We start from the raw sequence: 18170 nt of genomic DNA, 5'->3' as shown, positions 1-18170 counted from the left end.
CTCCATAAACTGTACACAAATTTGTGATCGCCTCAGTCCCCTTTAAATTTTATATGAAAACGGCAGCAGACTTTCGGCTCGTCCCCATCTTTCATCGCGTACTTTAATCCGCAGACCGCGGCGTCACAGAGCGAGGATCAGAGGACAAGTGTGTGTGTGTGTGTGTGTGTGTGAGAGAGAGATCAGGAAGACTCGTATTTGGCTTGTTCAGTACTCAAATGTTATACACAGCTATGCAATACAGTGGAAAGCTGCAATAAGTTTGCCATCCTACCCTGTTAGTCAAACCTTTATTGTATTTTATTTATTTATTTATTTTTTACTATTATACCCTCATTGCCCCCCCCTTAAATGAAAAGTACACTGAGCTCAAATTGACAAAAAATTCGAATCGAATACAGAAAAATCGAACACAGTGTTGGTCGAGGACCGAGGTACCACTGTATTAGGAATAAAGCTGTTTTTTCCCCCAGTCTTAGCTAAGATCCATGTCTCTCAAACTTTCTAGCTATTCTACTTATGTAGCCATCAAACTTTTCTAGCTATTACGATTCTGCTAGTTTGTACAGTATCTTCAAAATCTAAATGTGTAAACGTCTGAAGAAGTGACACACAATGAGTCATTTAAAACTAATACAAAATTAGTCTCAGGTAATTCTTAATATTTAAAAATAGTATATTAAAATTCTATTATTACATCCTTTATACAAGTCACTATATTCATATCACACACTAATTGCTTCAGAACTTATAACTAAAACATGGCTACAGATTTTTCATTTAATTAATTAAAATTAAAATGCTATAAATATTGTGGGTAGTATGCTTGTGTACATGTTTTGCTTTTTAATTAAAAGTCACACCTAAATTATTTTCACTGACCTGTGATGAATGATGCCATATCTTGATTAAATGGGATAAAACTACCGAGTGATAAATTTGTGGGCTTCTACAAAAGCAGGCATTGTGTAGTCATCAAAAAAAAAAAAAAAGAGCCAGGAAAGCAATGACAAGACAACACAGACGCCAGATTGTTCCAGAACAAACAGATAGATGCCGCCCTGTGCGTAATTAGGAGTTGGTATCATAAAAATTCTGCTACACGGAATGTTAAACTGGGATCCACAATCAGCATGAGATCACTCTGCCAAACCCTTTAAAAAGGATAACAGCAATACCATTAGTGTAAGCAATCTCGCAGTCCTGCAGCCGAGGATGCACTATCGATGTTATCTGATGCTGAGCTAGTGTTCCAGGTTTCTATCAGCCCCAGTAGCTTTCATCAGCGTTGGACTGGGGCCCTGACTGAAGTGAAACTACGTACTAATAAAATTTCAATGATGTGATGCTCCCATTTAACAGACCTTGGATGAGCAAGTTTTTATCAAATGAAGCCTGTAAATAAGAATGTAAGAGACTGAGCAAGCTGAAAACAACAAGACAAACACTATTCGCTGACAAATTAAAATCTTACAGTACTCATACAATACATTTTATTATACGTCTATATGCTGGGCGCTGGTTTGTTAAAGCCTTCTTCACTATAAATCAGCAATATTTTAAAGTGCATGTTATCAAGAAAACAGATTACATTAAAAATAAGAATTGCTTAAATATGTTTCCCAAAATCTGAATTATTAAATTAAGTTGAATTATAAAATGAGTCATAAACTTATTAAAGCAGCCAACCAGTAAAAACGCCCAATATGTTGATCAGTCCCATGGTTTGTTTTCCTGGAAACCTAATCAATAGGCTAAAAATCAGTAGCTAACCCTAATGTAATGGTCATGTTTGTCTCTTTCATGAAGCGAAAAAAAAAATAATTATATTTTATATTATAATAAATATTTTATACATTTTTATAAGATCTGGTCCTTGCATCAGATGTAAAAGATATTACTTCTAATCTGTCTAATGTCTTTATTTTCTCTTAACATTCTTATGTTGGTAAGCAGGATAGGTATATCACTTTTATGAAGCAATTTTGTTGTTGTATTTACTGCACCCATTTGCAACACAGTTTCTTATTCTGAAAAGATCAGTCCGTCCAGGATTTTGTGCTTTTGCGATCATAGACATTAGCGCAAATGCATGTAATATAAACTCCACGATATTTGGATTGGATTTGCAATTTTTCAAAGGGCACAGCAGATTTTCCACAGGTTTGAGCTGAGATGTGTTGTGTGGAATGATTAAAACGAACATTCAGCTAAACCTCTGTTCAACCTCGAATCATAGAAAGTAATTACATGTACGTCTTCACAGGTAGGAGTTTAAAAGTGCTTGCAGTTTCACCAAGCTATTAGTTTTCCATGAAAAAAGGCACAAAAATCTCAGCAAGTTGTATCACAAATTTTGAAAATATACACAACCAGTCAAAAGTTTGGACACACCTTTTAAGTCAGTGTTTTTTGTTTAGGGATTTATTTTCTACATTCTAGAACAATACAGGAGATTTCAAAACTATGAAATAACACACATGGACTTCAGTAATCCATATGTAACGACAACAAAAAACAGTCAGTTGTTATTTTAAGACACGAAGGTCAGGTGTTCTGGAATAGTTCTTTGCAAGAACAGTATTGTCAAGTGCATTTGCAAAACCCATCAAGCACCATGATGAAACTGGCTCACATGAAGACCATCCCAGGAAAGCAAGACCAAAACTGACCTCTGCTGCAGAGGAGAAGTTCATTTAGAGTTACCAGCCTCAGAAATCACCAATTAACAGCACCTCAGATTAGAGCCGTTATGAAGGCTTTACAGAGCATCAGTAGCAGACATATCTCAATATCAACTGCTCAAAGGACATTAGTGTGTATTTCGGCCGCCTTCAGCATTGTTTTACAATGTAGAAAGAAATAAACATCAGGAAAGACCATGGAATTAGAAGATGTGTCCAAACTTTTGACTGGTAGTGTACAGCAAGTGTATCTTTGTTGTGGTTGTTTTTACTGTTACTGGTTGTTGAACCTACCTTCACACTGGTCAACTACAAATTAAACACAAATAGCCCAGATACTAAAAGTCCTTGTCCTGAGACAGGTGTGTTATTACATTCACTTGCATTTGACTCTACTGGGCCACATGTTCCCTCCAGAATTTCCATTTTCATCAAAGGATGCAGACAAAATTTTAAAACCAACCTGAAACAAATGGTGTGCCAGTCAGTATTGAGGGCCTGCAGGTACTGTTCATCATAAATGTGCTGTCTGCATCCGGCACACAACGGCAATCTTCCACCAGCTGCCAAACACAAACCAGAAGAAAGTTAACTTCACAATTTACATCCAATAGATGTAATCTTAGAGAGAAGTGCTGTGATGTTGGAGAGGAAGCAGGGTAAACATTAGCTAGCTGCAATTCCTCTGATGTGCTACAAAAATACAGTAAGAGAACAGCAAGGCAAATTACTGCTACATGATAATTAACGACTCCTGACCAAACAAACCACAGCTTTTTTCCTAGCGAGTTTTTAAACTTACGGCTTTCAAGCAAATGATTTTCTTTTCCTTAAAATCAAAACATTTTTTTTGTCTGTAATCCATTCCTCCAAATAAACATGTTTGAGTGTTTAGTGCAGTTACTAAGCCATTTACTCACTGGGAATTTAAGTTGCCAGGTATTGAAATATTTTGACACAAAGTTAATGACCAGTGTATATAAACTATCAGATAAGACTTATTTTTAAGAAGTTTAGCCAAATAACTTTTTAAACAACGAATCTCTACAGATATTAGCAGAAATTTAGCAACTCAAATTGAACTGCCACTAAACTTTGATTCTAACAAAAAGTCATCAACCCTCATAATTTTCAATTTCAAGTTAACTTAATTAACGGAGGTGTTGCTCTTTTTAGTAGAGAACCAGGCTGCATGATGCACCCAGTCCTTCAGACTGAATGATCTGAATGACTATCAGAGCAGAAAAACTGTTCCTGTTAAAGAGAGTCCACTTTATCATGGGGGAAAAGTAGCCCTACTGTACAGAAGAAATAGTAATCAGCATGTACTTGAATTGACTGAGTATACTTGAATAAACAATATTCTATTTTTATGATCTTTACATGTTCTCCCTGGCTGTTTCCTCCAGGTACTCAGGTTTCCTCCACCAGTCCAAATACATGTCATCTTTAGTGTGCATATGTGTGTGTGTGTGTGTGTGTGTGTGTAAGAGAGTGAGAGAGATGGGTCCCCCACATCCCATGGGATAGACCCCAAGTTCTACTCAACCCTGTATATGATAAACAGTTCAGAAAATAAATGGATGGATGGATGGATGGGTCTATGGTCATTCTCCAGAAATAAAAAAAAAGCATCAATTCATTCTTGATTGCCGTTTTCCCAAAGGAGTATTAGAACTTTGCTCTCTGCTCTCTTAAAATGAATCGGACTGGCGTTCAATCAATGGACAGTTCTGCTCCACACACACGCACACACACACACACACAGTTGAAAGGGGAAGGAAACCAGAAAACCCAGGCAAAGACAGTAATTTGAGCTTGGGATCAAAACTGGAGATGGCGACGCTACCCGCTGTGCCACTGAGCTGCCTATATTAATAACTAATCTATAGAAATACGTCATGAAAAGGCAGGAATATGTTGTTTTTTATTCCTAATTTTAAAACAAATGCTGCTCTGTGTGTATGCAATAACTCTACAGTAAACCCTGCTAGCTTACATGACAGCCACGAGAAAGAGAGATAAAGGCATGCCATGAGTCACTTGAGTGTGTCGTGCAGACAGGAGACTGACTATATATACACCCAGAAATGTGTTCAGATAAGAAAGAAAGAAAGAAAGAAAGAAGACATAACAGGTAGACAGACAGACAGAAAAAGAGAAAGAAAGAAAGAAAGAAGACATAATAGGTAGAAAGAAAGAAAGAAAGAAAGAAAGAAAGAAAGAAAGAAAGAAAGAAAGAAAGAAAGAAAGAAGACATAATAGGTAGACAGACAGACAGACAGACAGACAGACAGACAGACAGAAAGAAAGAAAGAAAGAAAGAAAGAAAGAAAGAAAGAAAGAAAGAAAGAAAGAAAGAAAACATAATAGGTAGACAGACAGACAGACAGAAAGAAAGAAAGAAAGAAAGAAAGAAAGAAAGAAAGAAAGAAAGAAAGAAGACATCATAGGTAGGCAGACACAAACAGAAAGATAGATAGATAGATAGATAGATAGATAGATAGATAGATAGATAGATAGATAGATAGATAGATAGATACTTTATTCTATCTACCCATCCTTCTTTCTTTCTGTTTGTCTGAAAGAAAGAAAGAACAGATGGAAAGAAAGAAAGAAAGAAAGAAAGAAAGAAAGAAAGAAAGAAAGAAAGAAAGAAAGAAAGAAAGAAAGAAAGAAAGTGTAGTCATTTAAGACTATAGACACTTTTGTATATTTATGGCCTTATTGCAAAGATACATATCATTCATAACAGAAATAAAACTTAAAAGGTGTTTGAGAAGAAATTTCACAGAAAATTAAAAACATGGAAAGATATTTGGAAAGTGAAGTGGAATGAATTAAAGTGAGATTCGTGAAATAAAAATATATTCAGAGCAACATCACAGTGATGCTCAAATGAAATATCAAAATTTGTTGCAAAGAAACCATTTCAGCACATTTATTTCCGCACTGTGGCTTGTACAATCCAAACACGTCTCACGCGCTTAAATCCCCACAATAAACCAAATAACAATAATAATAATAATAATAATAATAATAATAATAATAATAATAATAATAATAATCACGTTTTCAACTACTCTTAAGAGCGAGATTAGTTTATGTTAACTTGGAGTTAAAGCAAAATAAAAGCTTTTTAGCAAGCGACTATGAGTGAGCATCCCATACGACCTCTAAGCTTTCGCCTATAGGAAGAAGAAGTGCACACTCCCATCCATCCCTGGCTCTGGCACGCGCTTATCAAACCCAAACACGAACCTTCGTCCTCTCCCATGCGTTCGTCCTTCCAGGTACAGCAGAGCAGCATCAACCTCATTCACCCTCGGTCCGGGAGCTCCGCCAAAGAGCCTAGCGCAGGAATCTCTGATCTCTTCCGCCCCAAAGCACTGACCACCTCGAGAGAGCGGGCAGTAAACTGTGCTCTTTCCAAATGGGACGCAGCCAATTCGCCAATGGAGCGATGGGCAGGGCGGCGGGATGGAAGAGAGAGGGGGCGGGACAATGCTATTAGTCAACCAATCACACGCTGCGAGTTGGCCAACCAAACGCAATTCACTAAATACTGACCGGAAGAGCGGTGTAGGCTAGCAATAATCTCATAATGCTCCCTATTGGAGATGTAGTGCACTCTGTTACTGCTGTGTAGGGAGGATGGAAAAGTGCGCAGGATTTTTAATCCGCAAGCCATGACTGAAGTGTCGACTCCGAGTCATATGAAGTCGATTCAACAAATGATACAATACTGTAACGAGCATTTACAAAACACATTAAAAAAGTAGATTCTGTATAGACTGGTTTACTATAACTATTACTGCTTTGTGATGTCCCAAACCATGCCCTGAACTGTGCAGGTCTGCATTGTCAGCACATTAGTGATACACTATAAGGGGTACATCCCTTCAAATCATTGAATTCAGGGGTTGGGCTCGGCCCCTTGGTTCCAGTGAAAGGAACTCTTAATGCTTCAGCTTCATACCAAGACATTTTGGAAGATTTCATGCTCCCAACTTTGTGGGGACAGTTTGGGGATGACCCCTTCCTGTTCCAACATGACTGCACACCAGTGCGCAAAGCAAAGTCCATAAAGACATGGATGAGGGAGTTTGGTGTGGAGGAACTTCACAGAGTCCTGACCTCAACCTGATAGAACACCTTTGGGATGAGACTGCGAGCCAGACCTTCTCATCCAACATCAGTGCCTGACCTCACAAATGCGCTTCTAGAGAAATGGTCAAAAACACACTCCTAAAGCCTTCCCAGAAGAGCTGAAGTTGTTATAGCTGCAAAAGGCGGGACAACTCCATATTACATTCATGTTCGTCTAAAGGCAGACAACCCTCAAAGTGGCTAACAGTCTCCGCTCTAATTCATCCCAAAGGTGTTCTATCAGGTTAAGGTGCAGGCCAGTCACGTTCCTCCACACCGAACTCGCTCATTCATCTTTATGGACCTTGCTTTGTGCACTGGTGTGCAGTCATGTTGGAACAGGAAGCGGTCATCCCCAAACTGTTTCCCACAAAGTTGGAAGCATGAAATTGTCCAAAATGTCTTGGTATGAAGCTGAAGCATTAAGAGTTCCTTTCACTGGAACTAAGGGGCAGAGCCCAACCCGTGAAAAAACAACACCTGAATTCAATGATTTGGAGGGGTGTCCCAAAACTTTTGGCAAAATAGTGTATTAATAGTCTTTAAGACATCAATATGCTTCAAGCTAGATAAGTGTGTTCATCTGAGAGTTGTTGATAAATGTCTTGTAAAGCATTATTGGTTATTGTTTAGGGTTATACAAGGTTTTGAATCAAGCCGTGAACTTGCTTCTGAAGCCAGGATTATATCTGTATTTTTTTTTCCACCAGTTTGATTTTTACTGCCTGGGTTTCCTCCCATTCTGATGATAAAATTTACCCCATCCAAAGTGTCTTTTATCCAGTGACCCTGGGACAGTCCTTGGATCCAATTTATAACAATTTATAATGAGTTTTGTATTTAAATGCACTGCGTAAAAAGCTTCTCTTGTAATTCTGTTTATCTAATAGTAGTCAGCTCTCTTTTGTGGAGTCAGACCTTTTGCTGATTCACTGCCAGTCCAAAAACTATTAAACAGATATAGCATAAATGCCAGGGTGCTCTAAAATTAAAATAATATGCTAAAGTACTAGTGTTCTGACATTATTTTGCACGAATATTATGCATTTCTGAATGCAGCCCATGTCTTCTTGTAGCCAAACTAATATATTTAGTTTGTATATTTATCTTTATATTTATTCTCGGTTGCATAGTTTTATATTTACTATGAATATAGGATTAATGACTGTGAAATAATTCAAGAACACTTTTCGTTTCAGAACGGTTTATTTCATTTTCACTAAAGCAGTAAAAAGGCCCAGATTTCCTGGAACAAGTCATATGTGTGCCGTGGGAAAAAGTGCAATAGCCCCACCTCTTTATTTAAATTAGATGGAAATGACACGGCACATTAGACATATATGACCACAGACAGGTCAAACACAGCACCAGGTAAGAAACACACATTTCGGATGAACTTGAAACAGTACGTGTTACCAACGACATGAAATATTAATCAGTAAGAAGAACTAATTTAATATTAGATGGGTAATACACTGGCTAGTGACGCTTATTAAGAGAAGCTTAGTCAATTAAACAAACAAAAAAAAAATTAGACATATCAACACACACCAGGGATTATCACAGACACACACACACACACACACACACACACACACGCTTTAACTCGCAGACACACAGCTCACATATTTAAAAAAAAAAAAATCTTATACAGTATTACAGATTTCCACAGTGACTAAAATGCATAAGCTACTGAAAGCAAAACAAAACAGAAAACAATATTTTGGTAGCATGTGTACAAACTCGGTAATAATGTCAAGGTCAAGGTCAAGTTCACATGGTGCAAACGAAACAGCAACAAAAGCAACAAATTTATCCTGCAGTTACATGAGCCGTCATACTGAATGCATACGATATATAATAGCAAATTCTTTGAATATAAAAGGGGTTAAACGTCTGTAGATCAAGTGATGGAAGCACCAATTCCCGCATGTTTAAGGAATGTTCGAAGTGTCATTTCAGGTTCAAAACTAGTCGATTGTAAAACCGGCACGATTATTTCTCTTTTTTGTAAATTCTTCAGCTTCCACGTTTGCGTCTTTAGCAACAGAGTCTTAGCAAGTCAGCACTCAATATATATATATATATATATATATATATATATATATATATATATATATATATATATATATATATATATATATATAAAATGGACTTATCATATGCTAGAAAACACTTTTCAGGTACCACTAGGTCTTTTGCAGAACTGTTTCATAGATGAGCAAAAAATATGCACAATACAGCCTCAATCATATCCACCAATAATTCAACTGCTGATGGTTTTGTAGCCAGAATTCATTCAGGATTTTGACCTGCTTTTAGATCTAGTCAGTGTAGATGAAATATGAGGATACATATCCCCAGAGTCACATTCTGTAGGTTTCCTCATGACCATTTAATGGAATTATGATTGAAATTTTCTGAATAGCGAATAGAAACTAATATCCATTGTTTTATTATTTTATTTTATTTATTTATTTATTTATTTGAAAGATTGGAAAGGTTTATCAGGAGTACAAAAAATGCCACTGACATTTTAGTTGAATGTTTTTGGTTTGTTTGGAGCACAGGCGTAAAAAAAAGAAAAAAGAAAAGAAAAAATGGAGCACAACCATTTTTTTTATTATTTAGGCACAAAAGTCCATCACCTATAAATATGAACAAACAGGAATAAAGGACATTAGCTATCAAATGCAAAACTTATGAACCAATTCTGTTACACAAGGTCATTCCACCAATGCTAGCACCATCAAAAAGGAAACATCATGGCTTTTGTCTTTCAAAATCTTCCGAGAAAAAATAAAAAGAAGAAGAAATAAGTGCCTCAAATGTCTACAAATGACAAATAATGAACCTGAAACTGGTCTTTTCGTTTCTTTTAGTTTGGTGTCCCTATCTACAATAAAAGAGACATCAGCAACATGTTGGAATGTGCCACATGAACAGCTGGAATGTTCATCCTTTTTCCTCAGCTTCTCTTGAGAAAAAAAAAACATATCCTGTAGGTATAAAACAGATTTTTGTACATGATAGGATTGTTTTTTTTTTTTTGCATATCAAATGTACATTCTAGATCATGCAGTAGCACCATTGTTTCTTGAGGTCATTTCACGTCCCAAGAGAGTGTTTTATTTTCTCCTCCTGCCGCAGTATTTGCCTTGGCACCCTGCGCCACCTGGGAAAGACACTACAATTAATAAAACTGCACCACAAAATCACAAATTTTATAAATAGTAAGGATTTAGCTAGATCCTAATCTATTAGCTAGTTCCCTATTTCTTCTTTGTCTAGAAACAGATTTCTAAGAATTGTAACCAGTTTAACTGTATCACCAATTAACTCTTGGTTCTGTATATTCTTGCTAATCATCACTGAAGATTATAACCACCTGGATACCTTAATCCAAAACTTTTAAACATACAGATATTGACGTATGATTTGCAATAAATTACACACTATTCTTCTCTGGACTCCAGTACTGAATGAAAAGAAACCTTGACTAGAGTGGAGTCTTATTTCATCACATTTTACACATTTCTCCATCACATTTTACACATTTCTCCATCACATTTTACACATTTCTTTACACATGGTCTCAATCCAGTGAGAGGAATAGTATGGTGTGCTCTAAGTGACTCTAGCAGTTAAGGGATCACCTCATGTGGTAGATGTTGCACTCAAATGCCTGACAGAGGGCTACTTGACTAAAGTTTCTCCAAACAAGGTGTGACCCTTGAAATATGAACACTGAATTGGTCAGTGGGTATCTAGTAGGGATCTTCACACATTTGGCGGAACCTGACAGTATGTATAATCCAAGTGTTGCCTATTATCCTGCGTGAAAGTGCCCAATATCTTCATGGGGGATCAGCGTCTATAAAATCCAAGATTTCAATTTCTAAAATACTGCTAGCTCAGGTCTGCAGTCAGCACATGAGCACCATAGATCTGGGCATAGTGTTTCATCTGTTGAGTCCACAACTGACAAAGCAGTATCCAGGTGATTCTTACTAGCTACATGTTGAGGAGAAGTTTGTTTTCGCCTTTTTCATGGTGACATTTGTTTCAGTTGAACATGCCATATGTTTTAGTCATTATTATTATTCTTGTAGGAATAATAACATGGTTAATGTACCTCTGTAGCCTCCACCCAGGAATCCTTGAAGTGTTCCATATTTGGCAGCTTTAGCTTTAAAAAGGGAAGAAATAAAAGAAATTTTAAATGATTGGTTTCACTATAATTGCCTGTAGCTTTATTTATTTATTTATTTATTTATTTATTTATTTATTTATTTATTTATTTATTTATTTATTTATTTAAAAAATCATTTTTATTTCACTGATGCTAAAAATTTAATACCAATATCTGTTTTTGGAATTCGCTAATTAGATTATATCCTAATTATATAAGCTAAATAAGCTACACACATGATCACACAACACGTTGCTAGCAAAGTAAAATGTGACTTACCTTGTTGAGGTGACAGCCCGGGCCCATATCCTCCTAAAACACAGAAATAGTACTATATTTAATAAAATATTTGAGGGAATTAATACATAGCAATACTGAATATATGACAGTGCTAAGATCAGTATTGAATCTACTATTTATTTTCATCAGGTTTCACCAAAGCTGAACACAAACCTACGAAATTGCATCGTCCTTTTTAGAGGCTACATATCAAGACAAACCAAGTGAGATTTGGTATGTAATCACAACAGACACCAGCTCATCATGGGAATCTGTGAGTTCAGGTATGTGGAAGAGGGCAGAAAATGTGTGGCATGTGATGCAGCATGAGCAGCAGATTGTAAAATTGTGGTAGTTGGCATCATGTAAAATTGTACGCTTGTACCTCATATGTCCAGCTTGGAAGCATATCATAGCATTATTCTGCAAGTGCTGCAATAAACATTAAGCTTTTCTGCCAAAAACACTGCAGTGGCTCCAATCTAATTACACAGTGACTGACATTTTACAGCACTTTAGTTTAAACATCTATAGATCTAGACTGGTGAAAGACTGCTATTATGTAATTTTACACCATCTGGCAGACACTCTTAATGACTTACATGTTATACAACTGAACAATTGAGGATTAGGGGCCTGTGATAGTGGTGGCTTGGTCTCATGTCCTTCTGATCAGTAGTCCAACACCTTAACCACTAAGCTACCACATCCCACAACCCTAGTCCATCCATTGCAGTCTAACATATCTGTCATAGTCCAGTCTGCCAATTCCCTTAAATTTGTATCCACTTAAATAGAAGTACAAGGTAGAACTGACTAAAATGAAATTGTATATAATGGCAATACAAATGCCACCCATTCATCCATCCATTTTTCACACTGCTTATCTTCATGGGGAACCTAGAGCCTATCCCAGGACAAGATGCCAGCCTATCGCAGGGCACAAATGCACACACACACCCACGACAATTTGGAGATGCCAATCAGCCTACACTGCATGTTTCTAGACTGGGAAGGAAACCAAAGTACACGGAAAAAAGTCTGAGATGCATGAGGAGAGAACATGCAAACTTCACATGGGGGAGGTAGGAATCAAACCCCAAACTCTGGAGGGATGAGGCAAATGTGCTAACCACCAAGCCATCATCACCTCCATGCTACAGCCTATACTGACAAAATGTAAGCTTGATGTAATTTAATCATGCACAAAGAAGCCAACTGAGCAGGAAATAGCATGCTAGAGCTAATTCCAGGTCGTGTATTACTTTTCTCTGTCTATACTAAAGCCAGAAGAATACTTTGACAAGCAAAGAACATTAAGAAATCTTTTAACCGAAGCGACCGTCATTGGTTTTTCTTTAACAGCTGTTAATTTACCAGAAAGCTACTGATAAGGTAAGAAACTATTTATGTAAAAAAAAATAAAAATAAAATAAAATAAATAAATAAATTATCTTGTTAAGGTTCTTAATGCTAAGCAGCGTATTACACTTCTCTTAAAAGCTAACATGACATCTGCAGAGAGTTAGGAAGGAGATGAGGATCAGTTTCAGTTTTATGGAAATGAGTGGCAATAGAAATTTAAGCTCATTGCTGAGTCAGAAAGCACATAATAACAATAGACAATTGCTTGTATAATATCAGACCAGTGTGAGGTTGTCATATGGTGCAAATTCATTTTGCATGATATTTGCATCAAGGCCTGGTATGACTTTACATAGCAAATAGCAAACGTCTATCAAACTCCCACACTATTCAACTATTAATAGGTTGAGGCACATGTTTCCTCCATCAGTATCTTCATGCAGGTAAGTGCTGAAGTGAAGTTCAGGCTGAGGAACAGAAAACGTATAGCATACAGTATGTGGATAAAAAACAAAAACGTGTCCCAGCATCTTTAAAACTTTAAAAACCACGTGTGGAAAAAGATAAGATCGGGAATTCTCAGTAAAGTTTTAGATTTTAGGTTTGCTACGGGGTTTCATATTAATTAACTTGTATGGCAAATACACACTGAGCCAATATATCTGAGAACTTAAAGGACATGGGACGTATTTTTGCTTTTTATCCTGGAGCAGAGAAACATGTTTGAGTAATTTTTTTTTTTACTCATTGCTTGTTGGTAAGTTGTTGGTGTGTTAATGCTCCTAAAAAAAAGCCTGACATTGCAAACAGAAAGAGAAAGAAGCCGAGAGGTTATCTCTATGTGTCTCCTCCTGCTCTTGCACTCAATCCTATGGAGCAGAATTTAATCTTTTAATCTGCTTAGGTCATAACGACTAAAATAATTTTTCATCTGTATTTTACAAAAAATCTACACAATTTTATCCAATAGATTTCTATTTAAATCAGCAGAGACAAAGTTTAGTTTTTTACTACAATTCATGGAAGTCTCATGACACCCATGAGATGCAAGGATGCGTGATATTACCTCATATGAAACGTTTATTTATTTATTTTTATTATGATATTCTCCATGAGAAATTCTCCATGAGAATAGCTGTCCATTCCATATACTGGAAATGAAAGGAAGCTCATATGTTAGAAATTTTTAAGTGGTTTAAACCATCTGCGCTTTATCTCAAGCTCACAATCTGTTTCTTTCTCTTTCTGTATGCTACAACACTGAGCCAGTGTCAGGCTTTCTGTCATTACCTGCCATCTTGCAATACTGCCACAGTCCCAGTCCTACTCCGAAACAAGGGTAAATTAAATTTTATACCAAAGTGTTGAGAGAGAGAGAGAAGTGTCACATGTAACTCTGACGAGTATCTAAGGATATCAGCCTACTTTAAGTACCATGATATAAGAAAGCCAGTGTTACAATAAAAGGATTCTGTTCTTATCTTGTTTATACATATCTTATTCTTGGAAATGGTTCACTGATAGTTGTAGGATGTTTACAGTAAACAGTATATACCACATCCGCTTTTTGAGGATTTATAATAATATCAACTCAATATCTGAGATTGTTTTACGTGTGCATATCGTGAAAAGCAGTCCAGGATTTTGTGGATGTTTTTATATGTGATTGTTGCGGTCAGAAATGCTTGATTTTGCAGCAGCTTTTTTTTTACAAAGTTTCCAATGCAACTTGAGGCGTTTTTGCATCTTATTTTTTGCGGAAAATTACTAGAATTTGGCAAATTTGCAAGCACAGGGTTCTTCTTTTGAACTCCTACTAGTGAAGACACATGTGTGATTATTTCCTATGACATGTTCAGTGCACAAGAATTAAGTTTGCTTGATTTTTGCATTAATTTCTATAATCGCAAATTCACAGAATCCTAAAAGGACTGGAAAGCAAAGTGAGGTTACGGTGTGTCCACACGCAGTATTATAACTGTTGTTAGATGTTTTAAGCAGACATATGGAATTACACAGAATCAAACCACATAACATCAGTTGCCTTTATAAGGCTACATGTGTGAGACATACATAAGCCCTTCATGGCACCTGACCTGAACCAACAAAAACTATTTCTTAAAGCTTTTTTCCTGTAGACCAAAAAAAAATAATAGTCAAATTTGATTTCAAGTCAACAAAGTAGTTTTAGATTTGTGTAATAATGACACAAAACTCTGTTACCCAATGAAGGTAATTATGGTTGAATATTTTAAGCAGCATTTCATTACAATTTCTGAATTATTTTCCTGCAAGATTTTCTATTAATGATGTTTAAAAGTGAGTTAGTATACTCAAAAAAGTTTTTTTTCCCTCCTAGCCGTGCACAATATGTCATTTTCATAGCTTATTTGGAGTGAAAACATGTTTCTTATTTGAATTTTGGGTCAGTTTATATTAAAATATGGCAACAGCTGTATTTTGGATCTAAGTAACCTAATAGGCAAACAACTGACAGACACCCATATCTGTCTTTATATCTGTTTCTAAGCAACCCTTATCTATTATCTATTATTCTGAATAAATGTCCAGTTACATCCCTTCTGTATGTGTTGGGTACCATCTCCATAACCACAATGTTCCCTTTATAACATACCGAAAGTTTAAAATACCACATTGAACTTCTGCTGTATTGTGTGTCTTTGGGGAAAAAAAAATCATTAAGTTCTCACTTATGGGTTGCTGTTTATAGAGAACACATTAGCGCAAAGTCAAACAAATGTTCAGAAGCTATTTGAAAAGTTTTGCCTTCAAAAACAAGACGTCGATTTTCGCCTACACTCTGATCGTCATCGAGATGAAGTCACCCTGCCACGAGCCAGGCTATAGAGTCTTCCTTTAATTTGCTGATAAATGGAGCTGTTCTCCTTCTAGCGCACTGTGTTGTCATTGATCTATGGCATACAGTCCTATCTCTTTATTATTAAATTCTAAAGGTCATTGAACAATAAATAACAAACCCAAATCAGCTACCAGATCAGTTCTACAGTATATAAGGACTAAAACACACCATTGTGCTGTTTTTCTAACCCTAACCCAAAAGTTGATCATTTTCCTATAACTGCACACCCTGACATGTTTTATTCTTTTCAGACCATAGCGACAATATTTTTAAATTTATTAATAAATGACGTTTCGTGAAAGATCACTTAGTGCTCATTCACTTATGCTGTAACAGATATAAACAGTCTATCCCTCATCAGCTTCTCTTTTTTCCCTTTCTCTTGGCAAAAGAGAATGCCTTGTATCGCGTACCTGCTGTACAAGACTCCTTACTTCTGTATATAAATAATAATGTTGTTAGAATGAATGCATTAACATGGACCTTGCAGCCAGAACTACTGTCTGAGCTGCTGTTATAGATCATTAATCCACTCCTTCTGACCAATCAGATTCAAGAATTACCCTCACTGCATTGTGACTTACTGTCTAATGTAAAATCTACAAGTACAGTGCTGATTTTCTTACCTGGATAAGCCTGTGGATAACCTCCATAAGTTCCTGGAGCAATGGCACCTGTTAACAGGAAAGATTTATATAAGATTTAAATACTACAACACTACATCTACATACTCTAGAGGGCTATAACATATGAGAATATGGAATATTTGAAATATATTTCAGTATTTTAGAATATATATAACGTGTTTATATGGAGAGAAAGAAATCAAGGTAATACAATAGGATTATTGTAGTGTGAGTGCTAGATATGCTTATTGTGAAAAACAAGTAAAATGGGTATCCACTGATAGTTATTTTTTTTTTTTGTCTCTCACAGAATACCAATTGTCCAATATTTACACCCGGAGACTTAATTTAGTGACTTCACTCATATTTAGCCATGGATGAAATAAATCAGAGGTTATATCAAACAAAAACATCTATTAACTTTCTAACTAGCTTTCTGCTGTAGGTGTATCAGTGCTGCATTTCTTAGTCATGTTACACTCCACAATCATGACTAATGGCTTAGATGAAAGTAGACACTGAGGGCTTTAAGAATATGTAGTATTTCTTTAGTATTTCTGTTTTTTTCTGAGCGTACTAGGGGCAAAATTTTAATTGAAGAAGAAAAAATCTTTAAAGTAAATGGTGATGTGAAACCCATTTCTTCTGAGATGTCCCAAGTGCTTGTTTATAAGTAACTAAAATGATCTTCAACCACTAAAATTCTGTGTAAAAACATCAGACACAGAAAGCCGGACTAATTTTCTACCGGATTTGCAGCGATAAAATAACTCATTTGTATATACTGACTGAAATGTCTTATAATTCGTTTCAGGTTGGAGGAATGGAAAGCCAGTGTACTGATCAAAATGTAATTTAAGTTTATGTTAACTAATGTAGTAAATAACGTAAGTTAACAACAGTTTTGGTTAAGCTTTATAATAATTTAAGTTGAATCTTTGTAATGGCACACTGCAGTCGAAAAAATAATGTCCTGCACTCTTAAAATAACATCAGCTTTTCTATTTTTTTTTTACTTTTAAAGGCGAGTGTTTGTTTGAAAAGGTGTGGTCTAGATGATTCATTGAAACAAGACAAAGAAAATGGGTAACCTTTTACGTGTGAACTCATCCTAATCAGGTCAAGATGAATGTACTGAATTAAGTTACGCTACCTAGCAAGAGTCTGAGTACCTTTCCACACATATTTATTGTAATATTGAACTTCAGTCATTTGCGGCACTATGTGAAGATATGCACAGATTACGAGTGTTTGCTCAAAAGACATTTTTTTCCTCACCTTGCTGATATCCAGTGCCCAATGAGCCATAGCCTGATGAGATTATATAGAAAACTGTTAGGACACTGGCCAGATTTAAACAGTTTGTAATAAGTCTTTCGGTAAGGGTTCCACACTAAAAGCATTCATTTCCTCACCAGAGGATTTTTTTTATCAGCACAGAGGATCTGACTGTGCATAAACTACAGCTTAATTTAGCAAAGACCGTTAGGAACTATGCTTCAAACGGTAAAGGCCTTCCACAGGGAGTTATTATCAGACGTTTCCTCCTTTTCGTTTTAACTTCTGGCTTGCAGTCGACAAACAGCTAGAAGCAGATCTAGTGCAGAATTATCATACCGATGTTCCCATTATTGTTCCCATTATTGCCAAAATGTTTTGCACGCAGTGGCACATTATGTCTGTATATTAAATTCCTGAGTTTAATCATGATTGAATACAGTCTACATAACTGGTGATATACCTGGTTTGGGTGGTTTCCCACCAGCTCCACCTGGTCCAAGGCCAATGCCAGAAGGATAACTAACACCTGAAAAAGAAGCATTAAATGAAACTTTTTTTTAGACATATCCTTAAAGTAGTACAAATTTTCTCCTTTTCTGATTCTTACTACAATTCAGAAAGTGTCTGAATAACGTCAAACCTCGGCAGATCTCACAACCTATTAAACAGTCAAAGCAATTACCGAGGAAATGATGATTAGGTCAGAGAACTTG

The 18170-nt window shown here is 36.2% G+C and overlaps 2 protein-coding genes across 21 annotated transcripts in view; both read right to left on the bottom strand.

Annotated features, from left to right (window-relative positions):
* Positions 1 to 6111, bottom strand: part of limk1a (LIM domain kinase 1a) — a 57629-nt gene extending 51518 nt beyond the window's left edge. The window contains exons 1-2 of the mRNA XM_058418841.1: positions 5946 to 6111; positions 3148 to 3247 (exon numbers count right to left, since the gene is read on the bottom strand). Of these exons, the coding sequence (XP_058274824.1) occupies positions 3148 to 3247; positions 5946 to 6003 (158 nt within the window). The 5' untranslated portion in view covers positions 6004 to 6111. The remainder of the gene's footprint in view (positions 1 to 3147; positions 3248 to 5945) is intronic.
* A 1909-nt stretch (positions 6112 to 8020) lies between these two features.
* The window catches only part of elna (elastin a), a 60179-nt gene continuing 50029 nt past the window's right edge, over positions 8021 to 18170 (bottom strand). For 14 of the 20 annotated variants that reach the window (XM_058418248.1, XM_058418258.1, XM_058418254.1 and 11 more), the window contains 7 exons: positions 17918 to 17983; positions 17455 to 17487; positions 16177 to 16224; positions 13960 to 13992; positions 11305 to 11337; positions 10969 to 11022; positions 9869 to 10008 (listed from right to left, as the gene is read on the bottom strand). In XM_058418248.1, the coding sequence (XP_058274231.1) occupies positions 9962 to 10008; positions 10969 to 11022; positions 11305 to 11337; positions 13960 to 13992; positions 16177 to 16224; positions 17455 to 17487; positions 17918 to 17983 (314 nt within the window). In that variant the 3' untranslated portion in view covers positions 9869 to 9961. Of the gene's footprint in view, positions 9833 to 9868; positions 10009 to 10968; positions 11023 to 11304; positions 11338 to 13959; positions 13993 to 16176; positions 16225 to 17454; positions 17488 to 17917; positions 17984 to 18170 lie in introns of those variants that run through there. The other 6 variants (XM_058418253.1, XM_058418263.1, XM_058418257.1 and 3 more) reach the window with 4 other exon arrangements.

Source organism: Hemibagrus wyckioides, linkage group LG20 (assembly GCF_019097595.1).
Source record: "Hemibagrus wyckioides isolate EC202008001 linkage group LG20, SWU_Hwy_1.0, whole genome shotgun sequence".
NCBI classification, from domain to species: Eukaryota; Metazoa; Chordata; class Actinopteri; order Siluriformes; family Bagridae; genus Hemibagrus; species Hemibagrus wyckioides.
The sequence above is the reverse complement of the archived record's forward strand: the minus strand, read 5'-3'. Positions and strand labels throughout refer to the sequence as shown.